The 26,498-nt window shown below is 43.7% G+C and overlaps 1 protein-coding gene across 1 annotated transcript in view; it reads left to right on the forward strand.

Annotated features, from left to right (window-relative positions):
- The window catches only part of BRINP1 (bone morphogenetic protein/retinoic acid inducible neural-specific 1), a 60,176-nt gene that overhangs the window by 22,601 nt on the left and 11,077 nt on the right, over positions 1–26,498 (forward strand). Inside the window, exons 2-5 of the mRNA XM_010158713.1 lie at positions 9,320–9,510; positions 14,549–14,718; positions 16,020–16,125; positions 23,917–24,153. Coding sequence (XP_010157015.1) covers positions 9,320–9,510; positions 14,549–14,718; positions 16,020–16,125; positions 23,917–24,153 — 704 coding nt within the window. The remainder of the gene's footprint in view (positions 1–9,319; positions 9,511–14,548; positions 14,719–16,019; positions 16,126–23,916; positions 24,154–26,498) is intronic.

Genomic DNA, 26,498 nt, shown 5'->3' on the forward strand with positions numbered 1-26,498 from the left:
TATATTCCATGGCAGTGAGGGGTATGAACCCCCTTCACTTATCCTGGACAAAAGCGCCTGCAGCAAGAGATCCCTGATGTGAGCAGGTGTCTTTGCCAATGGGCTGTCTCCAGGCATCCAAGCCACCCACCAGCACCTGCCTTACACGATCACTAGTGTCCCCACCAGCTGAGAATGACTCAGGGGAGAGGGGGTGGGCAAGAGGGGACAGCTTTCCCATCCCTGCCTGCTCTTGCTGAGCCTGCAATGTGGTACCTGTGCCCAGACAGCTCTGCCAGGACCGTGTTTAGGGCACAGCTGGGTCTAGGAGGTAGGAAGGGCTTGGTATTTAAACATTACTTTTTTTTTTTTTCCTCCTGACATGGTAAATTTGAGCCTCTGCCAAGTGAGGAGCACAACTGACCAGAGGTGGGGGGGTTGATGGCTCCGTTTTCTAACAGTCCAAGTTTTGAAACATGATTGCATGTTGTGTTGAAGAAAACTTAGTGCTTTCTGAGAAAAAGGGCAACCAAGGCTAAGTTTCCAGTACTTACTTTCCCAGTATTGACAAATGCTGTGTTGAAGTTGCCAGCAGTGCAGTAGCTGGGTACCCTAACCTGTAGCGTGAGAAATTTAAGGTTCAAGTCTGTATTTCTCACTGTTTTCATCTGGGTTAACTGAGAGTCATGATAAGTAAAGAGCAACGCTTGAGGCTGTGGTGTCACAGGCTGAGGTTATCAGTTTGCTACAGCCACAATTAAGGAAAAAAGCCTGTAGTCCGCACACCTATATCTTCAGGAAATGAAGCAATTGTAATTTAATGAAATGACTTGTTCCAAGGTATGTTCTTGTTGCAGCTTTTGATTTGTGCTGTTGTGCTCATATGAACACCGGTAGGCAACTGTGACCCAGTCTAGATAGTGAATTTTGGGGTAGGGGAGGCCTAGCTTGCTGAGGGACTCAATGGGGTAAAGAGTGCTCACCTGACTGAGTGTGGGCCCATCTTCACCTGAGTGATTTGTTATCTACTCTATAAATAAAAATCTGTCTGCCTGTCTTCCATTTGAAAGTGGCTTTCAAAAGTAACAGATTTAAATACTTTCATGTACTATTTAGCCATATGAGGAGGGACTTCATCAAGAGTTTAATCCTCTAATCTACTAGAGCCCAAACACACACTTCCATGTGAAAAGATCTTTGTTAGTCGTTTGGGTTTTTTTTCTTTTTTTGAGTTGCTACAGCCCAAGTCTGAACAATCTGGGTCCTTTTGCTGTCTCTGCCCTGTGCTCCTGTACAGCCTTAGTCAATTGGCTTACCATCCTGTGTCTGAGGTTCCCTTCCAACCTCTTGTCAACTCAGCCTAATAGGCTGGTGTATACCATCAGCTCTCTTGACAAGGATCATGTGTTGAGCAAAGGAGCATACAAGAAGGGAATAGGAAGAACTGTGGGGAAGAGAACCTAAAATTGCACCGATTATCTCAGGTTTCCTCAAGGCTATCTGAAATTCCTTCAATGACTCAGATGTTTCCATCTGTTGCTTCAAAAGTGCTGTTCTTTGAAAGCATCTTCTTGACAGCTCCTCGTCTTCCCAAGATCTGCTTGATTCTGAATTCTGGGTCAAACTCATAGAAACATAAATACAGCAGGCCGTGCTATGAAAAATATCAGTGCTGTTGTAGTTATAACTGTAGAACTCAAAATGCCTGTTTCATAGATAAGATTCTCTAGGCTGCCTCAGGTATTTAAAGAACTGTTCTGGCTGCATCTCTTGTGATTTTCATCATAATTCACAGTGATGGAATGGGTGTCTAGATTGTCCATTCCAGTGCTTGGAGCACAGGACCATGCAGCCTATTAGAATAAATTCCTCAGTAGCTTAATAAACAATGTCTGGTTTAGGTAACCTTTTGGGAAGAAAACAGCAACAGAACATAACACTTCTTGTTGTTAATAATGTTTTCTTAAGCTGCAGTGGTGCTAACAACGCTGGGAGCTCTTGTAGAGATGTCGCTCCAGCTTCTAGCAGTTAGTATCAACCACTATGTAAATTGTAGTGGCTTAGAAGAAGTGCCGTCAGCCCAATGCTGAAAACAGCTGAAATGGTGTTAACAGTAATGGGAACTACTTACAAGCAAGTCTCCAGGGTGGACAAGGCCTAAGTAGGCTGGTGTTGGAAAAGGGTATCTCTAGTGCCTGAGGTGTGTGCTGTTTGTGATGAAATCTGCACGAAGAACTTCGTGAGGAACATAGAGTTGAATAAATGTCCCATAAGCAGTTTGCAGAGTACCCTGATGGGTGTGAGGAAAGGGAATTGTAGCACCTGACTAGGGTGAAATATGGGAACATACCTTCATCTCTCACCTAATGATATCTGGTGAGTTTAGTCAGTGTTGAAGTTTAGAAGTTACTGTGTGTTCTCTGAGGATGCATAAAGGTGTAACTTGTAGGTGATCCTGTTCAGCTGATGATGTAGTAACCTACTCTGCCATGTTTGCTTGTGACTGATCACTATGGTAACTATGTTCAGATTTGAAGTCAGAGCTCAGAATCATAGACATGTCCTGGCCATGATCAAATTTAATAATAAGCAAACTTGGTAATGACCAATTTTAATGATCTATCTTTTAACTTGTACTTACCTATGCTGAATCACTCTGCTTTGACTCTCTAGTAATAAATTTATTCCAGCTTCATCTTTTTCCTAATAAATTGATCTTTTTGGCACCCAACAATTACATGTTGCCTCCTAAGAGACCCCAGTGTAGCCCCATCCTAAGAGAAAACACAAGACTCAGAGCCATGTCTGGCTGATTGGTTTTTAATTCTGTGCTGGAACAATCTGTTTACCAAGGCACTTTCAAGGTCACATGAAATCCACCTAACTTTGAAGTAATTTTCTTTCTTTTTGCTTCTTGCAAACTTTGTCATTCTGGACCCATTATTTACCTTCCGCTCCTTCTACCAAAAAACCCTCCAAGTTTTCAACCCTGGAACAATTTAATATTTTTAAGGAAAATATCAGATTTGAAAACAAACTCTGTAACAAGAAAATCCAACAGGCTGAAATGATTGCCCAGGAGAGGGGAAGTAGTTGAGGTTTCAGATAGCCCAGCCAACACCAAGCACAAATACAGACCAAGGAAAAAACAACAGAAGATTCTTCCATTGTTCTGTGGAGATGGGTGAAGGCACAAGTAGTTCAACAGTGCTGGTTTAATTCTGCTGTATGATTCTGTTGACTGATCCAAGCACTGACTGTCTTCTTCTTGGGTTCGGTTTTATCCAGGTAAATGCCCCTGTGGGAATAAAACTGCTGCAGACAGCACAGCATTTATCAATAGATCAATAGTCAATTTATTTGTCCTATTCACCTGCCAGCTGTCATATGTCAGCCTGTCTGCTTGCCAAGTTTTTATGCAAAATGCTGTCAGACTTTCAGCTGAAGTGATTTCTTTTTCATACTTCTCCGGACTTAGATTTTTCTACTTTTTTTCCTCTGTTTTTCTTATGGCACAGCTTCATCCTCTGTCTAATTTGGAGCTACTTTGAATGTATGGACTGGAGTTTGCTTAAATAGATTAGGGGGGATGAGTGCCAAACCCTCACAGGAAACTAACTCTTGTAGGTCCTTTGAAAAACTCAACTTTGAAGACTGACTTCTTCACGCTGGCCTAGATAGAGAAGAGGCCAGGCTGCAGAGGAAACTGCTAACGGAATATTGCACTACTCAGCCTGGGGCTGTCTGGGATTTTGAGGGCACAAACTGGAAACAAAACATCACTGACCCCACCATAATCACAGATACCCCGTACAGACACACATTAAGCCAGGTCTGGCGGTAGAAGATAAGCATTATAGTGCTGTTGTCTGCTTGTATCCTGCCTCCATGGCATTGTTTGCAGAGTCAAGGGCTCACAGTAGCCTGGAAGAGCTATCACCCTGAGGATTGAAGATAACTATTACTTTGTGCAGCCCATGACTGGGACAATTAGGCTGAGAAAAGGAAAGACAAGGCAAAAAACAAAACTCCAAACAAACACCTCTGTTAGGAGCATCTGGGAGGATTCTGGAGGACTTTGAGCTAAGCTCGTGATGGTAACAGAAAACCTTGTTTTTCACCCGGGCAAGGCCTAAAATCCATCTGGTTTATCTCATACTCATTCTAACAGCTAATAATGCTTGTTTGCAACATGCATAGGGGTGTCCAAATACGTCTGTCTTAATGATTACAAGGTGCTTGGATGAAAACAAGGGACAGAGACATGTCTAAGCAGATGCCACTGTATATACACCAAAATCCAAGAGAGCTTTCATTCTCTAACCGTGGATCCTACTGACATCGGCATCAATAATGTGTGCAATATGCCAGGCAGAGGACAGTAAGCAGTGTTTGTATGTTCCTGTTACTGAAGAGAGTGTTGCCTTTGGACAGGCTCTGTCTGCTCATCACCTATGTGACAGTTGATGGCTTTTGAGCTACGATTTATAAAAAAAGAACTGCTGAACAGAAAGAACCTGATGCTTTCCCCTTGCCCAGTTCCCAGGGAGTGGTGGGTCTGGTCCTGTTTGTGTGCTGTGAGTGGGATGTGCTAACTGACCTGCAGGCAATAAATATATGCAGCAGCAGGAGGTGTTGGGGTGCTCGAGTTAGCATGACAGCTACAGGCTTTGTTCAGATTCCTCCTGCTCTGCTTTTTCTTTTTTCTTTTTTTTTTTTTTTCAAACAGACTCTGTCTCGATCATTGTTTAATGCATTTAATTTCTTTCTGGTTTCAAGTGCCAGCCCCCGAGGTCTGTACTGAACTTGTTTCTTCACTTATGTCCTTTGGTTGTCTTGGCCATTTGAAGATGGGGAATTTAATTTGCTCCGACGGCCTCTATATTTCTTCCCAGGGAGAGAAGTCTGAGATGCTCATGCCCTTGGATTCTCCTAGCATCTCTCCTGGTGTAGTGGGGGGCCTGGGTGATGTACCTATTCCAGTCTTTTGACTTTTCTTCCCTCTTCAGCATTTTTCCCTTGTTTTTTCTGTTTTCTTGGAAGGGTCACAGTGCTAATGAGACCTGGGATGTCCTAGTGGCTCCCTCACTCTCTGACATGCATGGCCTTGATGGCAAACTCATTAACACAAACTCTGAAGGGGCAAGTATTTTCCTCATATATAGCCATATATAGATAAGATTTATCCCCTTACTGTGACAGGGAGGAAGGTCTGAAATATGTGTATCTGCCTCCCTGAGGCAGTACTTCACCCCTCTATTTCTCCTCGCCCCTCTTCCCCCTTTAAGCATTAGCCCTTCCTACCCCTTCCAGAGATTAGAGTAGGCTCTTCAGTACTTTCACCAGACATTAGAGAGCAGACTCCCCTCTGCTGACCTGGCAGGCATTTTCCTGGGTATGCTCCACATTAGCGTGGTCTGTCTACACTGGCGAGACGTTACAGCATAAACAAATGCCTCTCCCCCACCACTCAGACGTTAGGTCATAGTTTCTCCTTATCCCGTCTCTGCATCAGCGACACAGACTCTTCCTCCTCCTTGCTAAGAGGTTTATCATTTTTCCGAAGCCCTTAAAAGCTTCCCCACTGGCAGAGGCTCAGGTCCTTGCCAGGGATTTCCCCTGAGGGTCAGAAGACTGTTCTAATCCTAACTGTATCATGGGGTGCCATCCTAATCCTGGTCAAGTCTTTGTTTGCTCATTTTCCAGATGAAGAAGTCACAACAGCACAACTATTTCTTTTACAAAGTGCCTTGAGACTTGCGGAGGCGTCATCTGTGCTTTCCAGGAAGTGGCCCTGAGTCTGTGGTGTCACTGGCATTGCTGAGAAACAAGGATCTGTGGAATGGCATCGGGGAATGATTTCTGTGAGGGAAGATTCCAGTGCCCTTTTGCACACACCATCCATAAACCCAAGACCTTGATATATTCTTCAAAGATTCACAGACTTAGTGGTGACTGACAAGAGTATGCTTACCTAGCCCAGTGCCACGGACTCAGTTTTGGCCAATAGCAGCTGCTTCAGCAGAAAATGCAAATAAGTCTAGCATTGACAGCTAATAGAAAACCTGTTTTTGGAGGTGTTAACAGACTTCAGGAGTTACAGGTTGGATCATTCCCTAAGGCCAGAGCTATACCATTCACTGCAAATTTTTTTTTTTTTTTAATCACCTCACTAATTCTAAGTGATTTCACTAGCCATATCCATTAATGTTCAGTCTGTTTTCCAAAATAGTACCATAATCTTGGCCTCAGGTGCATCTTAAAACACAGAGTTCTATAGGTTCCATGGAAGATTTCTAGTATTTAGAGTGTTCCTTCCAATGTAAAATATTCTGGAACTAAAGAAGACAAGTTTAAAATGTATTTGTGGTCATTAATCAGGTGGCTTAACAATACCATATCACTTGTTTGACCAATCCCAACGAATCAACTGCACACAAAGAGAGAATACAGACAAATACTATGCCAAACCTTAAAAAAAAAAAAGGCAGCTTGAAAAATGTCACAAAGTAAATTCAAATAATGCATAAATTAGAGGGAATTGCAACTGGCTCATGGATATTCTATGAGCAGAAGATAAACATCTAAGTTAGTTGCATAAATTATTCATCATAACGTATTTGCTCAGCTTTTCTCATCAGCTATGAAAGGCACACATCCAAGCATTCGGAGAGTATAATAGAACTGGGCTTTCGCCTCAATGATATGCCCTAGGAGTAGGAAGCCCTGGGGAGGAATGACACCCATGAGAACTGAGTGGAAAAAGCCTCCTTCATCATGATGTGGATTACACTAAGGGCTTGTCTACTGCATGAATGGTGACAGGAATTGTCCCTTGGTAGCAGGCAAGGTTGATGATATGGCAATGATTCCTTTTAAACTCCTCCTTTTGACTCCTGCCATTGGTGTCATGAGATGATGTTGGACCTGATGTAAAAAATGAATCTACTTTCCCTTTGAACACACTGTTTACCAAATTTTCATTGCCTGTTCCTACCTCTTCTTCTCTTTATTGCTCACCGCTTTCCAGTGTGTGATCCTAAATAACCACCCTGTCCATCTCCACACACTCAATGGAGGGCACTCCTGGGATCGGGTGTTGATGTATCAACAGGGTCCTACTTGAATAGTTGCATATTTCAACTCCATGGTCTTTGCTTTGGAATAGATAACTTGACAGTAGCAAAAGTAAACTCTCTGTACTTTAGCTGGGAACATGAAGCATTTCCCTAGCCCTTTCTGAAAACATGCGGGCTATGGGGGGCTCTAGTCCCTCCTGACTTCACTGGTAATGCTTGCAGGCAGCAGGAAAGTGTGCTTGAATTTTACAGGAAGTAATAATTGTCTCTTTGGAGAGGAAGCACAGATGGCATTTTCCTACACTTGCTGGTTATGATCTTTATGATAGGAACATGGGAATCTCTATTTATTATAAAACTGTGCCTGCCTTTTAGCATCCAAAGCTGCATATTCCCATACAGTTTATCTGCTGTATCATGGAGGGAACACTCCTTCATGAAAAGGGGATTTAGGATCACCTATCTAATAATGAATAATTAGATAACCTCTCTCTGTAGTGTCAGAGAGAAGCTATTTGTCTTTACTTTTAAGGGTCTACTTATCATTAAAAGCAAATGTATGTCTTCCACAGATACTGAGTATTGAACTTTTAGACTATTTTTGGACAGCAGAGGAAAATGATATTCTGCTCCATACAGTAAATATAGTGAACTTGTTATCTGCAAACAATTTTAGAGAAAATGGTTTACATTTTTTCACTCCTGGTATTAAGATCCTACTCTGTCTTTTGGGTTGGGGTTTTCTTGGCCTTTTTACAAAGTTTATTTTTAGGAAAGACCAATGTTTCTGCAGATTTCAAGGATTGACACTAATGACTCTTAGGATGTGGTAAGAGGGGTGTATTGTTTTGACATTTTTACTTGGCTTGTGAAAGCCTAGGAGCTACAGAGGGGGAGTTAGCTCAGGTGCATGGAGATATTTTGAAGTAAAAAGCTGGCACTTTGCTATTTTAATCCATTTAACTGCTATTAGGCAGCCTGGGGTGTTGTGATGGGGTGCAATCAAAATAAATACATGCATAATTGCATTAGGTAAAATACCTAACACACACAAAGTGGACTGGGTGTAGATTCAACATGGGGGAAAAAAAAGATCTGGTTTGTGATCCTGGCTTTGCAACTGACTTTGCATCTCCTAAATCTGCCCGCATGTCAGGTCCTCTTCTAGCAAAGTGGGATTGCTGGTGCTAGTTGACACACATTGATAGAAAATGCCTTGTCAGTGCCAGGTATTGTCATTCCTGTTATTTAAATGAAATTTTTGTCTTAAAACTGAGTTACAGGAATAAGTGAATGAAAAGAGACAGAGAAGCCTGGGATTCAATTATATGGGAGATGGCTTAAGATAGTGCAGGTGTGTTGTAGAAGAGTGGTTATAAATAATATCCTTTCCTTTTAAGAAGACCTTGCTCAATATTTTTCAAAGGACATTAATAGGTTTCTCATCTTTTAGGGCTCAACTGGTGATGTATTTCAGAGGCCTGATTTTTAGATAGCAGGTGTGCAAGGTTTTCTCTAGGCATTTCCCTCTGTGTCATTTCAAAATGGATACCTGCAATAAAGCGCTGCTTTTGCTAACATTACCTTTATTTTTTTTCCCAGTTGCTATCGGTTTAAAGGAAGGGATTTGAAAATCTCTTTATGTGTTTCAAAAACAAAACCTCCATTTTCATCCTGGCCTCTGCTTATATCTGAATCGATCCTTTTAGATGGCTTAAGCATACTATTTTTCAAAATGATCTTTTGCTGTACTCCCTGGTGCTGAAGGATTAAGATGGTTGGAGAAAGTGTTTCCTTCAGCCTTGCTTTGCACAAACAGTAGCTACAAAGGAGGTTTGTGGACATGGGGGCATAGCAATGATCAGACTGGTCTGGATCTGCAGTCTAACTGACTTTTGCTAACAGAAACCCGAATTTATTGCTTTATAGAGAAATGTAAGACCCCAAAGTGTGTGAGGGTGAAAGGATCAGGCTGCTTTCTTTTTAGGGGAGTGCAGCCCTCTGCCAGGCATCTCTGGAGACTCTGAGACTACCTCCTCCTCAGCCCAAACCCTGATCCTCAAAATGTGTTGGTTTTGTGCAGTAATGTCTTGTTTTTCCTCTTTTCCTCCCCCTCCCCTTCCGTCTAGCCTTGTGGCCTCACGTGTGGGTGTCCAACAGGATTGTCCCCTTTGCCATCCTCCTTCCCTGCCCTTGGTGGCTCTCCCTGCCTCTTTAGACTCAAAGCCTCACCCCTGTTGTGTTCCTGTGTTGTCACATAGGGAGTTTGCCCGTTGGAAGGTGAGGAACACAGCCATCGAGCGGAGGGACCTGCTCTACAATCCACTGCCCCTGATGCCTGAGTTTCAGAGGAGCATCCGCCTCCTGGGCAGGAGACCCACCACACAGCAGTTCATTGATACCATCATCAAAAAGTACGGCACCCACATCCTCATCTCTGCCACCCTGGGAGGTAGGTGGCAACCTGGGCTGTTTCCTTAAGCGTGGGGGTCAGCGGTGGGGTGGTGAGGGCACTGGGCAGCACCTGCAAACCTGGGCTGTGTTGCGTGGAGGCTGGCTGCAGCTCCCCCAGCTGAGGCCAGTCTCCTCCTCAGATGGTGTGAGAACCCCCTGAGTACCAATAGCCTTTGCAAATGAATTCACAGCACAAGGCATGGGGGTTCGGCATCTGTGATGTGTGCTCCTCTGACAAGAGTGTGTGTCTACTGGTGTGAGTAGAGATAAACGTGCTTCACCTAGCTGGGGAGCCTGCCTGTCATTCCTGCACCCCTGTCTTTAATTTGACAATAGAGTGTGTTGATCCCTCTTTTTCTTCAGAATGAAAACAAATACAGGAGGAAAAAAACATCCTTTCTTGCTGGAACTGAAGGAATTTTAAAGAGATCCAGGAAAACAGAGTTTAAGGTGTTGGGCAGGGAGCGTGTGCAGCAGGGAAAGTGATGGCCAGAAAGACCTGTGCTGAATGCATGAGTGAAAGCAGTAACATGAAGTAGATTTTTGGAAAAAACACCACTTAAGTAAAGGCAAGGCCTGTAGAGAGGCTTGCATGTGCAAGCAGAACATGTCGGTGGTGACATTAGACAAAGTACTGTAGGGACATTAATCCATGTGCATGCACTGCTGTTGGTGCTGCATAAACAATTCAAGTACTGAGTATTGAAAACAGGAGAGCCCCAAATCACCTACTTCTCCTGATATTTTCTGCTGATTTTATTTGTCTTGTACTATGTTTCTATTTTTACTATTCTTTACCCTTTTTTTGGTGTGCATTTAAATATCTTTCTTTAGAGAACTACTATCTGTAAGAGCGCTTCTGCAGTGTCAAAGGGTCTTAGTTTTAGTACAGAGCTTGCTGTTGCTTCTTCTAAGGTACCTGTCCTCCAGCCTTACCACATTGCAAATTTCATAGCGGACTTTGAGGAATTTCTTGCCATCTGTCTGTTCCCAAAACATTCTGCAGACACTTGGATGAGACATAGATGAGATTAGATGTGTGCATATGATTCATGCACAAATTAGGTGGTAGGTAAATTGGCATGGTTCCACTGAAGTCAAATGACCTCTCATGTGGCAAATGTCCTTCAAAGAACCTCAGACTGCTCTTCCAGCCGAGGCATTCAGTCTGCTCCATCAGCAAGAAACGTGAGAGAAGGGAAGTTTCCATCCTCTGAACTGTACAAGTGACTGCCTGCACCAGGACTCAATGAAGTCTATATAAAGATAGACTCCTTTTTATTGAGGAAATCACTTTTCAGGGCAATATTTTGCAGAGCCCAATCCAGCCAAGTAAGAATCCAGTAAAGTGCTGAGATGTTTTTTGTGAGTTTACCCTTCTTTCCATTGATATGCCTTTTTTTCCTTGCCACTCACATCAGTGGAAATTTAAAATAAGAAAGACCTTTGATGGTAAAATATATTTTTAATTTTGCCTGGGTGAGGTTGTGAATTATTCACAGTGGCTTGTTTCTTCTCCTGATTTTACAACACAACAATTTTAAATATGCAGAGGCTTGTAACGAGAACTGGTGTTGGAGAGGAGTGCTAAATGCTCCATCAGCCCAGAGCACAGTGAGCAATGGTGGGGGAGAAAAGAAGGATTTATCTTGGCAATGGCAGTCCCAGAGAAAATGTAGATGAAGCTGAGCATGAATTATGCAAGGAGGACACACTCTAATCACAGTCTGTGGGCTAAACAAGATCACTGGGATATAAAAGCAGACATGTCCTGGCACCCTTGCTCTCCCCAGACCTCAGGTCTCCTCAGAAAAGTTATGAGAACTCTGCTTTGTGTTACAGTGTTTTCTAAACTTGACCTGATGTCTTACTAGGTTGCAAACAAGTGACAAGCGCACAGGAAATTGTTTTGCTTTCAAATGCCTGCTGTTGTATGGACCCCAGGAAGCTGGGTGACAGATCAGGCCAGCCCACCTGAATACAGCAGCTAGTTTCACACCTGGCTACATGTGGAACAGCTCTGATGCTTTTCAACCTAGAGAGTAGCTGGGTCCTCCTGGAGCCTAATAAAAAACCAGCTCTGCTCCAGTTTAGTTCTGACAAAGGGATTGGTGAAGGGTCATTTTGAGGGCATCCATGCTCCAGGATGGAGCACACAGAGCTGAGAGCCAATTTGCAGAGAAAGCCCTGAAGGAAATACAACTTTGAACATAGCATCTGCTTAATAAACGAGAAATTAAGACTTAATAATGCAGCAAAAGTCTATTAACCCCTCTTGATCTAAGGGTTGCTTTCTTATGCGCACTTTCCGTGGGGATGCTGTGCTTTTCTAGGTCTGCACACGTGTAAACAGACCACATTTCCAGCAGTGTTATTCTGGCTCAGCACCTTTCACTCTAGGGACAGTATTTGTCCCTGAGCAGAAGCATCAAATATCTTGGGCTGTACTTTCCCGCTTCCTTCCTCTTCCCAGCAGAGGGATCCAAACACCTCGGGGAGGAAAAATGACAGTTTTTGTGGGTCTGTCACTGATCCCCACTGGCCTGGAGCACAGGCTTCTCCTGTATATGTCTAGGAGCTGTCTCAGCTGCTTGTTGCTGGCTTCAAGTTGTCTGGGGACCGAAAGCTAATGGTGGATGTCGTGGTGGTGTGAAACCAGTGTTATTGCCTGACGCAATTCAACCCACGCTTCCTGGTCGCTGTCTGTCCAAGGGTTCTCCAGTCTCAGCATTCCTCTGCTAAAATGGAATGGACTAAAAAGGTCCTGACTTTTGCACCTTGGCTATTAAAAGAAGGCATGATATTTTTCCACAAAAAACTGTTTTTTCCAGTTGCTGGTGCAAATGAAGAGTTGATACCCACAGGTTCCTCTCAGAATTGCAGCAAAGGGCAAAATTATCCCAGGTTTTCTCCCTCCTTTCACAGCCTTGGGAAAGGGAGGCAATGTATCATTTATGTCTGCTGCATCTCCATGCAGATAAATACTTCCATTACATGATACAAAACTTCAAAATATACTTTCACACTGATCCAGCCTATCTTCCTGCAAGCCTCTTGGCTAACTCTCATGCAGATGACTTTCTGTGGCTAATGAATTGCCTCATGATAATTTGCAAAGTCTGACCTTCCTTCAAATCCCCTGTAAAACTCATCTCTGACAAACCTGAAAATACATTGACAGCGCCAGGCATCTGATGTGCACTGACTGCTGTTTCACTAATCAAAGTCAGTCATTACCTCGTGCTTTGCTGGCTGTTTGGTGTATTCACCTGTTGTCTCATTGTATACATGGGGTTTAAATCCTCTGGGACAGGAACCATCTTGCTACTGTGTGGATAGAGCCTGATGTGACAGAGCCTTGGTCCCTGCCAATGTTGCCTCACACCACTCAACACATAATATTAACGGTGATAAAGGAAATCAAAGCTGGTCATTTTCCAGGGAAAATGTTTTTGTGAGATGCAACAACGATGATACTGTTACTACTATAATTTTGATCATGGTCAAAGCATACTATGTTATTTTAAACAAAATATTAAAGAAAGTTTTACATGCCAAACTTCTCCACTTAGCTCCTATGAAGCCAAATAAAAGACTGATCAATTCTTGTGGCAAAAAGTGTCTTTTTTCCACCAAAAATTTCTGGTTTTCATCTTGAAGCCAAAGACTCAATCCACAACATATCAATCGCTTGAAAAACTGAAATCCAATGAAAATATTTTGATTTTCAGCCAGACTATTTTTTGTTTGTTTTCAGGCATTTGGCTTACAGATAAAAGCTGGAAAATTTCCAGGAAAAGCAAGGGGGAGGGCTTACTGGGATTTTTTTGCATGTATGCAAAAAATGATTTGTACAAAGCAAAGGGTTTTGGCTAACATTAATTTTTAAGAAAAGTGCTTGTTCTCTTAAAAAAAAAAAGGCAAAAATGCTGAAGAGAAAAATATCTCTGGGACTAAAATGTGGTGGTGCATTTTTTTGACCATGCTATCATTGCCAGAGGCAATGTATTCATCAGTGGTTCATCTATCAAATCAGAACAAGTTCCATTCTTCTCATTAAGAGAGCTATGCAGAAATCGCACATTCCTACCCTAGGTACCTATTCTCTTCATTTATTAAAATCTGAACTTCAGACGTTAAAAATGCAGGATGGCATTCTACCTTTTTACTCCTTCTCTAATACCTGCCTTCTGTTAAGAATGGGCTGGATTTAGTCTGGCTCATACAGCACAGATTGAACTTTTAGGTAAATATTGCTTCTCAGCTTCATGTCCTTTTCATAAATCTTTGTGTTAGATTCAGGTTTCTGCTAATGTTTCAGATGTTTGGTGCTATCAGGTCTTAACTGCTTCACTCCCACATTCTCTGTGATTACTGGCTCAGAATCATCTGTTGTCCCTTATCTTGCACAGTATTTTTTGCTCTCCACCTAAGTTCACTGAATAAGGCTCTAGGGAGATGAACAAAAAAAGCAGAAAAGGTGGTTGGTTTAACTTGACTTTCTCATTTGCTCTTTCCTTTACTCAGCCCTCTGCCCTTACCCTTTTCCATGGCCACTGGAAGTTAAGAGGTACAGCTAGCATTTTCTTGTCCTCTGCACCCACCTACGTACCTATGTCTTATTTGCAACTTAAATCATCATTTGTTCCTTCCAGAAATCAGGTCAGAGAGTATTGCATAAAAGTGGCATCTTCAGTCAGGTGTCCAGAGGCACTGCCCACAGAAAAGCATTGAAGTGGGACACATGATCTGAATAGTTTCCAAAAATCGTGGTAAAGCCACGCTGGCTAATATACATCCAGAATGTTCTCTACTAATTCAGCGGAGCTGATCTACGAGTGTGGTGGACCTGGACCTTCTGGCTGAATAGAGGAGCTGGTGCTTCTGGTATCGGTGGGAGTACTCATTTAAGAGTGCTTTAGGCGTTGGACTCTTCTTTCTTTAGGGACAACATGTGACATCCTGTGTCGTGTTAAGATGACCCTACATGGCAGCCTCCTGGGCCTTACTGAAATCTCCTTTTCTTTCTGCTGCAGGAGAGGAGGCCTTGACCATGTACATGGACAAAAGCCGCCTTGACAGAAAGTCAGGAAACGCTACCCAGAGCGTTGAAGCATTGCACCAGCTTGCTTCCTCCTACTTTGTAGATCGTGATGGCACCATGAGGAGACTCCATGAGATCCAGATCTCTACCGGAGCAATCAAGGTACTGTAACTTGCCTTGGGAAAAGATTGTGTGTGTCCATACCAATACTGTATGGATTTGGGGTAGGATTTTGCCAGTCCAGTGTGATGTGTTTTTTGATCACAAGTTTTGTTCCCACACAAATTTCCCAGGGTAAATTGTTCTCTTATGGACCTTGCTGAAGATTTGATTTCCTCAGGGCCAGTAATATCTGGAAAGAGGTGGGCATTCAGTGTGATGGTTGTGTGGGATAAGGGACTTCTGATAAGGGACTTCTGCTAAGTGTGGCAGTGACCTCTGGAAGGGAGAGAGGGAAAAGATAATCCAGATTGGCGATGGAGGTTGGAAGGGAAAGGCAGGTTTTGATATGGCCAACTCCACGCAACCCAGAAGTGTTTTCCTCTTGTGCATCTAAGACTACTAAACACATCACAGATGAATTCACTACAAGAAAAGGTGAAAAACTCAGTGTGGCATTACTGAGTCATCTGGAATGAAACGGGCAGAGACAGCTTGGGGGTTGCAGCAGGAAGGAAGGGGAGCTGCTCAGAGCATACAAAATAGGGAAAATGGCTCTGCAAAGACTGGCTTCTCTGAAAGCAATCATCCTATACTGGGGAGGGATTTTATTGTTGCAGAATTCACTCCAGGGAAGGCGATGTGGATGGAGTCGTCATTGTTAGCCATTTCTGAAAGGTTTCAGCTCTTGTTATTGTTCTGTGGTGTCTCATGGCTGAGTCTGTTCCCTTCTGGATGGGCAATCGAATTGAGATATTGAAACAGTGACAGCAGATAATCACCCTTTGTGAATTCAGGAAGGGCAGCTCTCTTCCATGGCTGGAAACCAATAGCAACAACCACAGCAACAGAACTGCAGGTCATCTGTGCCTTCATCTATCCTCAGCACAAGGATGGTGTGCACATATGTTGTGGGAGCACTAGGCACCATTGTGGGCTGGCAATCCATCTCTGTATCTTGCTTTCCAATAAGAGAAGCCAGGGAATAATTCCTCTACTGGCTCCTGATGTTCTCCAATGGAGATCCTCTATGTGAAACATCAATCTCCTTGCCAAGCCCAGAATAACATGCAGTACCATAAAGAAAGCAGATACAATTCACTCTATTTTTCAGCTTCTGAGTGTGCCAAACATTGGCCATGTCTGTCCAGCATGGGACATTTTTTTCCAGTTTAGGGAAGATGCGTTTTGGATTGCATCAGCTGGTGACAAAGGTTCATTATATTACAAGGTCTGAACCTGCCTGGGGAAGATGTGATGCTGCAATAAAAGGGAACACTCTCTCTTTTCTACCTCCTCAATAGGTAACAGAAACTCGGACTGGCCCCCTGGGCTGCAACAGCTATGACAATCTGGACTCTGTGAGTTCTGTCCTTCTGCAAAGCACTGAGAGCAAACTCCACCTGCAAGGTAGGGCACAGGAATGAGGGAGATGCTGAGATAAGGCATGGTGTGGGGGGGATGAAATGAGAGACGGGATGCCTTTTTTCCTAGCCTTTTCCCCTACTCTGTTTGCTGTGATCGCTGTCGTGGCTTCATATGATGCTCAGCACAGCAGAGCCAGGGCTTGACAGGGACTGAGCTAAAGGTGCAGGAACTGCAGGCTGGACCCCAGTGAAGTATCTGGGTGCCCACTGCCATTGAATGTCGATGGGCTGCTGTGCATTGTACATATACTGATATAAATAAATGTGACCTTTTCCGTTAATATTGAAGGGGTGTTCTGTCCACGTCTCACTTTGTCCATCCCAAATCGCTGATTTGCGTAAGAGGTTTGCAGTTCAGCTTTTGGGACTCTCTAATGACCGTAATCTTTGGGAAAAGTCACAGAGGTTTTATTTGGATGCTAGAAGCCATGGCTTCAGTCCCAGTTGGGGAGCTAGTCCAGAAGTCAACAGATAGAGGTCATGACTGAATTAATAAATAAATACATGCTGGTTAGCAAGAAGATGACTTCGGTAGGAGGAGGAAATTCACTGGGCATGTAATTTACTAAGGTTATTCCCAAGTTTTTGACAAAATAAGGAAATGTGGGATTTAATTGCTCATTTGCCCAGATGGTTTTATTTCTGGAATCCTTGTACTTGCACAAATTTTAATTTTTCAGATGAATGGGCTACATTACATCTTCCGCTTTGAGTATAATTTGGCAAGTGCTGTTTAATCTTGGTTTCACAGAAATTGGGTTTCATTTACTGAGTCATGTTGTGGATATATTATTATTGTTATTATTTGCTTTTAAAAATAATAGGCAGGTTGTTTTCACTATTCCAGTGATTATCTAAATCACTGAGTTCTGGTTCTTACCTAATTAACAATAAACAATTTGAAGATTTTTTTATACTGTGATGGTGGCTGCTGGTAATGAAAACCCAAGGACGACACATCAGATAACTAGGTAAACAGCTTTATAAGCAGACAGCTTGGCAAACTGGTAAGTAGTTAAATCAATAGATCTCTATTGGCTATCTGGTCCTACAAGAGAAGAGAAAAAACAAGATATCTGGGAGGGGGAAGGAAGTGGAGGAAAAGGGAAAATTTAGGAGAGAGAGGGTATATAAGGTGGATGAGGCTGTGATTTCTGATGGGAGCTGACAGAGGACTTCAGGGGTCAACCCCACGTGGGTTTCATGGAGCTTCATGGCATAACCCAGTGCAGAGAGAGGCCAGACCCAAGCCAAGAGAGACAGCAAGAGAAGAGAGGAAGGTATGAACTCTTCCTAATAGAACAAAGTGACCTTTAAAGCTACACCTGAGTGTTTTTTGCCTAATCTGGAGTGTGATTCTTGGGATAATTACCCAGGATCCTTCCTCTGCTCTGAGAGGCCTCATTACGAATTAGTCACAGGGCTGCAGGTAATGGATCGTGACCAAGTCGCCTCTGTTCTGATTAGCAGCCGAGCATGAGCTGCTGACAGAAATCCATGTTACTGCCTTCGTGTCACTCTGGCTCCAAGGCCAGCTCAATAAAAGAGCAGCATCTTTGTGACAGGGAGAATTTCTGTTTCTGAACTTGCTTGCTGCTGCCCAGCCCCAGGAGTCGTGGTTTCAAAGACGTGCCCTTTAGGAGATGCAGTGGCCAAATCCAGAGCTCAGCTACCTTCACGCCTGCGTGTAGGATTCAGGAAGGTCAGCCAGACGGGACAGTAAGGAAGGACCTGGATGCATGCACAGTGCAGGGCATCTGGTTCTGCACCTGTGTTACATGGACAGAAAAGCATTGCTAATTTATAAACCAGGAACCGTGTGGACCCAGCATGCATGTCCATCTGTGTCAGATGTCTGCAGTAGGGTACCTATACAGGCACATTTGTCACAGTAGCTCAGGTATCCCTTTTTCCTAGCACTGCCTGGGGTCAGATTCCCTGTCCTGTGTGTGGGGAGGGTTGTGTGGTGATGCAGCCTCCCCTCATGGGTCTTGTTAGGACCCTGTTGTGGACCAGGGTCTCAAAGGTGACTGCATTTATTTTCACTCTGTGTGCTCCTGCCACCAGCCTGAATCCATCCCTTCACCTGCCGCTGCTTCCTGGGTTTCCTGGAAAAAGGGGTAAAGCAGAGCATGAGAGGGACAGATGCTAACCAGCTCTACAGTAGCCTAATGGGAAAAGGGAATTTGTGTTCCTCTGGAAAAGCGTCCTAGTCTGAAATTGAAAATTTGAGTGAAAAAAAGCATTATTTTGAAAAGTTTCAGGGAATTAAAATTCCAGAGACATATCCTCTTGGACAGTGTGACAGTAAATGTCAGTATTATGACATGACACTATTTCAGGAAGGTAAAGTCCTTGTGTGCTGTTCTAAACATTGCAATATTGAACAGGAAATATCGCATATTAGGTAGTTTGTTACGTCAAATATGGTAATAGTATATTAAAATTTACAATTAATATTGAAGTCTTTTCCAAGATGTGCAGAGCAGTAATGACAACACAAAACATTTCAGCTTTTCAGTGGAACAAAATGAGGAAGTATGAAAAATACATTTAGACCTTTCCCTGTCAAAAGTGCTTTTGGAGTCAACACGCTCTCACAAAATGCTTCAATGAAACTGCATTTTCAACAGAGAACTCTTCTGTGGAAAATGTTTCAAATAGCTCTAATTTAGAGCTGGGGAAATTTACCTCTTCTAATGCAGGAAGCCTTTTATATACAGTCCAAAGCTAAACATCTCTCTCTAATAGTTATTCTAGGTGAATTAAGGACATGTTCCCTTGTCAGACACTTCATATTCTGCCTATAGTTATCCAAGACAAAACTATACAAAATCTGTGCTTCTCTTTAAAAATTAAAAGTAACTCTATGCTTTACAGAGTGGCAGAATTCCTCTTTCTGATCAATAAGTTACCTTCAGAACTAAGATATTCTCCCTAACACTCATCACCAGAAAACTTATTGTCTGCATGTATTACCAGCTACTGAGACAGATGTGGAGGATGAGCCCATTCCTTGTACATCCTGGCTTGGATTGAGGTGTTTATCCCATGAAAATGGTGCAGTATGTCAGTCTTAAAGACCAGGTTTCCCTCCTGCTTGGCTGTTGATGGACTTTTTTTGTAATGTTTGCAATATTCAAAGAAAATTCCTAGGGAACAAAATAGCATCTTGGGATGTTTTATTAAGGTTGTGGCTGGCAGCAGGGCTTTCCCAGCTTGCATGGCTGGCTGCAAGCTGCTCTGTGGGGCTGGTGTGCTGTTACCGTCCTTGGGACTACAGATTTGCTGCTTTAAAGGTGGCAATTGAAGCACCCAGAGCCGTGGTCTCAACCAGTATGGCCTTCTTAAATTTCAGGCTTGGAAAGATTACTGTAAAAATGACTAGTCACACACACTGACAGCTGTAATCAACTCAACTTCAGCAATATTTATTCAGTGGGCATAGAATTGCTTAGGTTGGAAAAGACCTTTAAGATCATCAAATCCAACTGCTAACCCAGCACTGCCAAGCCCACCACTAAACTATGTCCCTGAGCACCACATCTACATGTCTCTTAAATCCCCTCCAGGGATGGTGACTCCATCACCTCCCTGGGCAGCCTGTTCCAATGCCTGACAGCCCTTTCCATGAAGAAATTTTTCCAAATATCCACCCTAAACCTCCCCTGGTGCAACTTGAGGCCATTTCTTCCTGTCCTGTCACTTGGGAGAAGAGACCAACCCCCCTCTCTGCACCCTCCTGTCAGGGAGCTGCAGAGAGCGATAAGGTCTCCCCTGAGCCTCCTCTTCTCCAGGCTGAACACCCCCAGCTCCCTCAGCTGCTCCTCACAGGAATTGTGCTCCAGCCCCTTCCCCAGTTCTGTACCCTTCTCCGGACAAGCTCCAGCCCCTCAGTGTCTTTCTTGCAATGAGGGGCCCCAAACTGACCCCAGGATTTTAGATGCAGCCTCTCCCTGTGTGCCCAGCACATGGGGACGATCCCTGCCCTGGTCCTGCTGGTCACACTGTCCCTGATGCAGGCCAGGATGCCGTTGGCCTTCTTGGCCACCTGGGCTTATGCTGACTCACATTTAGTTGCTGTTGACCAGGTCCTTTTCCTGCCAGACAACTTTCCAGCCCCACTTCCCCAAGCCTGTAGCATTGCAGGGAGTTGTTGTGACCCAAGTGCAGCACCTGGCACTTGGCCTGGTTGATTCTCACACAGTGTCCTCGGCCCATGGATCCAGCCTGTCCAGATGCCTCTGCAGAGCCATCCTGCCCTCAGGCAGATCAACACACCCACCCAACCTAGTGTTATCTGCAAACTTACACTAGATCCCCAAATGCAGATCATTGATAAAGATACCAAAGAGAACTCATCCCAGCACTGAGCCCTGAGGAACAAACGCCACTTGTGACCAGCTCCCAGCTGGATTTAACTCCATTCACCATCACTCTCTGGGTCTGGCCATCCAACCAGTTTTATACCCACTCAAACCATGAGCAGCCAGTTTCTACAGGAGATCCTGTAGGAAACAGTGTCAAACGCTTTATTGAAGTACAGGTAGACAATATCCACAGCCTTGCCCTCATCCACTAAGCGGGTCACCTTGTCATAGAAGAGATCGTGTTAGTTACGTAGGACCTGTATGGTATGGAACGACATCATGATGGAGAAAGTTATCAGGACTGACTGACGCTACTGTCCCAGTACTTGTAATATATCATGATAGGGTTGGTCACAAGGATGCTCAATACAAAACCAAAAACATTGATAGGAATCTGTGCTTGTCTGGGTATGATAATACATGTGTGGGTATTTACATATATGTATGTCAAATACAGATGTGAAAGCAGGCATGGCTGTATTTCAGTAACCCTAACACTGATATCTTCCACAAGGATTCCTGGCTGGAAGATCTCTGAGTCCCTGCTCACCCCTACAGCATGTTTACCCTTTTAAAGCTAGGGATTTGTGTTTGGTGTGTGCAGAGCTGTGTTTTGATGAATAGCTGGATTTGTGTTCCTGGTCTAAGCACATATTTGAATATGTGCTGCTTGTTAAATGCTGCCATTAACTGCATGATTCCAGCAGAACTGCTTACCTGATATAAGTGTTTATATGAGTTTTCTTGAATTGGTGCTAAGTGTACAGGGGGTCTGATTGCCTCTTAAACATGAGATTATTTCTTACAAGAGAAGGTTATCCTGGAAATGTGTTTGTGTTGTGTGGGTTATTTTTTTTGTTGTTGTTTTGGACTTTTTTTTTAATAAACCACAAATTTTATGGACAAAAAGAAAGTATCCACATGCAGCACTCTGCAGAGTAGGATGGCATCATGTTACGTTTTTGAGATTACAAGATATTGATATTTCTGCATGTGCTGACATACAAGATGGATGTCCCTTGAATGGGAAATGCTTTCCCTAAAACATTAGTTGCTTTTTTTACCCCTCTCCCCTCCAGTAAAAAAATCTCCAAATCCAGTATCGTTTGTAGCTGGGACCAGAGAGCATTCCCAAATAAAAAATTCAAAGAGAAAATAAGGTGAGCCAAAGAGCCCACAGGCATTTGGGCCTAATATTCAAAGGTTGGAGGAGCAACCAGGGCAGGTTGCTCCTCCGTGAGGCAAAGAGTGGAAAGATTTGTTCATGGGACTTGGACCATGAATAAACAGGGTCAATGAACATCAAGAAACCCAGCCCCTCTCTCTTCTGAGCTTTCAAGCTCAGTGAGTACAGCAACCTTCAGGCTCTCCAAGTCCCTTTAGTAGATCTCAGTTCTCCAATAGTGCTACATTTTGTTTCCATCCTGAAGGAATGTCTTGGAGCCTGGCAGGTGGAACCATCCCTAATGTCAGTGTGAAAGTTCGAAAAGGAACCATAACTCTGTTGTGTTTCCTTCAGATAAATCCTTAAAATAGGCTGAACTTCAGCCCTTCCTGAAGACAAGAGGAAGAAAGCTGAGTTTCTTATCAAGAAACATCTCAGGAAAGACCAAAGGGACCTCAAAATGCTGATCTTCATTAGACTGGTTTTGAGGTGTTCGCAGGGATGCTGTAGACCACTGTCAGCTCCTTCCATGTTCCCTCCCTTCTCTGCAACAGCACTGCAGAAAAGGCAGCAGGATCTACACAGACACAGTGCCTCCAAATGCCAGGCTTGAAATCCTTCCTTGTGCAAGTGTCACAAACGCCTTCTCCAGTGGAAGGCTGCCCTGCATTCACCCTGCCGGGGGCCTGCTGCTGCTCCACGCTCGACTGCGCATCGGGTCAGACAGTGGGTCAGCTCACTGCCACCAGGCATGGTCCTCTCAGAGACTGTGCCCTGGCGATAGCAGGAAGGGAGAGGAAACAGAGGTCCCTGTGCCTTTAACAACCTCCTGATCCCCCCAGACTTGATCTTCCAGAGGGACCTTGTCAGGGCTGAAGTGTCTCTGTGGAACCAAAAGCAAAAGGGTAATGGGGGTCCCTGGGGCACTGACCACCACTTTTCTCTTGCTTGAGGTGAACATGACCCATCACAGAGATGGGCCTGAACTCCTGAGTCACAGCCCTTCCTGCCCACTCTCATCCCCTGAATTATTGTCTTATTTTCATTCCACTCCAATGAGCTGTCAGCCACGGATACAGTAATTCAGCGCAATAGAAACACAAACAGATGGGTAATTGACCCGCGTGCCTTCATTACACTGGAGTTCAGTGCTGCTGTTCAAGCCATAAACTCCTTTATCTGCCACTCTGAAATCCCTGGCTTTTTACAAGGAAGGCGAAGTGTGAAACACTCGCTCAGAGTTATTGTCGTCTCTGCCTCGTGCACCGCAGATGCTGACAGAGTCTGACAAACAGGACTCGCCAGTTAGAAGGAAACAGCTGTGAATCCTCAGGGACATCTGTAGGGAGCACAGAGATGGGGGCTGGAGAAGGACTGGATGGAAAAGCTTGTACACTGTACACCAGGCAAACACTTGAACTGTTATCCTGTCCTCTGGTACCTGAGCAAGCGTACACCTCCACTAATGCCTGCACAGATGGGTGGATACACGCACACTCACTACGGAGAAAGAGGCATGGGGATAGTTCTCTCAGCTAATGTAAATCTCCAGAACACCACTGAAATCATTGGCACTAAATCCATTTGCACTTTTATAGGATTTGGCAAGTAGCCTTCCTAGCAGGGAGTGAGCTGAAAAGACTCAGGTACCCAGCTCCTGTATTTATACTGTGGGAGCTGGGCACTTAACTCTGCAAGGGTCTTTTATAAATCTTTGCTTGTATTATTTTCCTTTCTTCTGTTTTCCTTTCTTTCTTGTTTTCTCTTTCAGTGTGTAATTTCCTTGTTTCTCTGGTACCAAACCTATTTAGTCTCTCTCTAAAGAGGTCAGAACAGCATAATGCTCATCACTTCTGAGCTAGCACTTTGTTGAAAAGTATAAAATAACCCGCACCTGGGAATAAGGGAGGCTTTGCATTCATTTGCTTTGTACTGTATCCAGGACTGGGATGAAGGGGGTACACTGGGCACTGGGGAGGGGGAAGTTCCTTGTTACCCTTGTCTCACGGAGCAGATGGCTTCTGCTATCTGCTAACTCACTACTTGCACTGGAGGCATGCAATTTTGTACCCCACCCTCCTTACTCATGACAGCTCCGAGAGAAATATCCCAGCAGCTTTTAACTCCTCAGCATCACTTTCCCAAGCTGTTAATGAAACAGGTTTTGAAAAGAAGAACAGATACCTGAAATGGCTTTTTTTTTTCTCCGCCCCCAAATCCTTGCTTCTTTCTGTGCCAGGTCTCCAGATCATCTTCCCTCAGTATTTACAAGAGAAGTTTGTCCAGTCTGCCTTGAGTTACATCATGTGCAATGGCGAGGGGGAGTACATCTGCCGGAACAGCCAGTGTGGCTGCCAGTGTGCGGAGGAGTTCCCGCAGTGCAACTGCCCCATCACCGACATCCAGATCATGGAGTACACACTAGCAAACATGGCCAAGACCTGGACAGAAGCCTATAAAGATCTGGAGAATTCAGGTAACTGAGCAAAACACATTTTCTGATTTGTTCATTTCAAACAAAACTTATCAGATTATACCAGTTAAGAACCTTTTCTTCCCTCAATATAATGTTCCAGTTTGGATAAAAAGTAGAGAACACTGAACCCAATAACGTGATCTTAGTCTTGCGGGAGTGCCTTTTTTTCTCTATACATCTACTGACAAAAACACACACCACATGTATGTCTATGTATAAGGGGATATTTTCCATGGAAGAATTTGTTTGATTAAAAATCTGATTTTTCATACCAAACCAGCTCAGAATCTCTAATAGTTCTACAGAGAAACTTCCACAATATGAATGATGCAGAAATTGCTTTTCAGCTTTGCATGAATGATTTATTCTGCTTTGGTGAAAGGCAATTCACAGAGAGAGAACACAGGCCAGATGACACCTCATTTGAGACAGAGAAGAGAAAGGGAAACGGCATCTCTCTCCTACAGTGCCAATGTCTGCTGGTGTGGACGTTTCTCTTCTCGCTCTATTTTCTCCCAGTTTGATGCTGGGGGTGTCAGTGGAGTTTGTTCCATGTTGATGCTAGTGGCACCATAGTAGGTGTGCTGTAATACCTGTGTGACACACACTCTCAAGTGCTTGAGGTAGAAAAGAGAGCAATAGTATCACTTCCCTTTAGCAAGTGATCTGCCTACCCTGAAGCCACATGGGCACTAAGCAAAACTTAATCAAGAACTTATTATCCCTGTGCTGACTCTCAACTCAGTGTTAGTCACTTTCCAACATGTTTTTAGTGATTATTATCATAACTATCCAGGTTTCTGTGTTAGGAAAGAAAACTATGCGGAAGGGACTATCTAGCACCATTCAAGGCATTGAAGAATTCTTCTTCAGAAGTCTTCCCAGCAGCAATTTCTTTCCTTGTGTTGAAAGTCACCTTAATCCCTTTAATGGTTGAAATGAAGCAGCCTATGATGTTTCCTCAACAGGCTGTGGAGGACTGCCTCATACTTCAGTCTGCGGGCCCTGGTGGTGTGTCTGCTGTTGCACAGATTCTTATGTCCATCTCACACTGTCAGTGTGGTGCTCAGCTGAGCAAAGTCATCGTCGTAGTTAATGTCTCAAAGCTGATGACCATCTTGACAAGAGCCCCTCCTATACTATGGGGAGCCATGAGGCTGGGGCAGTTCCATCACTAGGTTACTAGCTGAAGAGGTCAGTGGCTTTCTGGGAGTTTCTATAGGATATAGGTATTCCAGGGCAAACCAGAAATGTGGATTTCAGAAGCTTCTTCTAGCTCAGCACTACACAAATCAGGATTATTGGCAGTGCCTCTCAGCACAGCTCTGCCACTAGTTACCTGTTCCTAGTTGCCAATTCTGGCACAAGATGCTCAAGCGCCACACATTGGTCTCTACTCATCAAATGCCTTTACATTCCCAAGGGATCTAACCCAGGTAGTTAGGAGGTGAGAGCCCTGTAGAGAGAGAAGAATTACAGTCCCACAGGGATTGTTTTACTGTTAAATTCTGTACTTGTTGCACTCGATCTAAGCAAAGACTATGGTAGATAATTATATTCAGTCTCCCTCCCCTTGAGATTTCAACAGGGGAAGGTGTTTTTCATTTGCCATGTTAAAGTGACACATTGCAGTGCAATTCTCTGCTGTGCTGTAGCCATATTCCACCTAGGGCTGGAGGCTTTCAGGGCTAGATGGAGTGATTATGTTTAAGGCTACTGCATCTCATTCATCACTTTGTTGCATCATGCGTGAACGTATCCTTTGAGATGAAAGTTGCTATTGCAAAAGACTATAGTATTAGTATTTTGCTTCTTTGTTTTAATAAATATTCCAAATAACTAGAGGATTTTCTTCATAATGAACAGCAGAAATCTCTAATGACATCTAAAGGCTTTTCCAATAAAGTGGGCTGAAAGGCACATGAGTGCTCTGAAAGCAAATACCATTTGCAGAGGAAGCTGCTGATAACCAAAAAGATCTATATTCTGTTTCTGATCTCTCTGAATTCCTGTGTCAATTGGAAAAAATTGTGCAGGGCAAATCAAGAGTTGGTGTGATTTGGGATAACATCTTCAAAGTCAAGGAGGCTGCACTGAACTGTTGCTGCTTTAAATCAGCTCAGGAGCTCTCTCTTAGTCCTGTGCTTCATTGCTCATGCGTAAATTGAGAAAAATAACACTGCCTTATACTTGGCATTTTAGTCTGGCTGGCCAAAAAAAATCTGCATCAGAACTGTGATTCTGGATTTTAAAACAGCCTTTTGATTAAAAGTCATGGGTTGTTTTTGCAGCACTCTTGCTTTCTGATGAAGATGTGAAATTTTTTCAACTGAAAAGACAAGCAC

The sequence above is a fragment of the Eurypyga helias genome, unplaced genomic scaffold (assembly GCF_000690775.1).
Source record: "Eurypyga helias isolate BGI_N326 unplaced genomic scaffold, ASM69077v1 scaffold2549, whole genome shotgun sequence".
NCBI classification, from domain to species: domain Eukaryota; kingdom Metazoa; phylum Chordata; class Aves; order Eurypygiformes; family Eurypygidae; genus Eurypyga; species Eurypyga helias.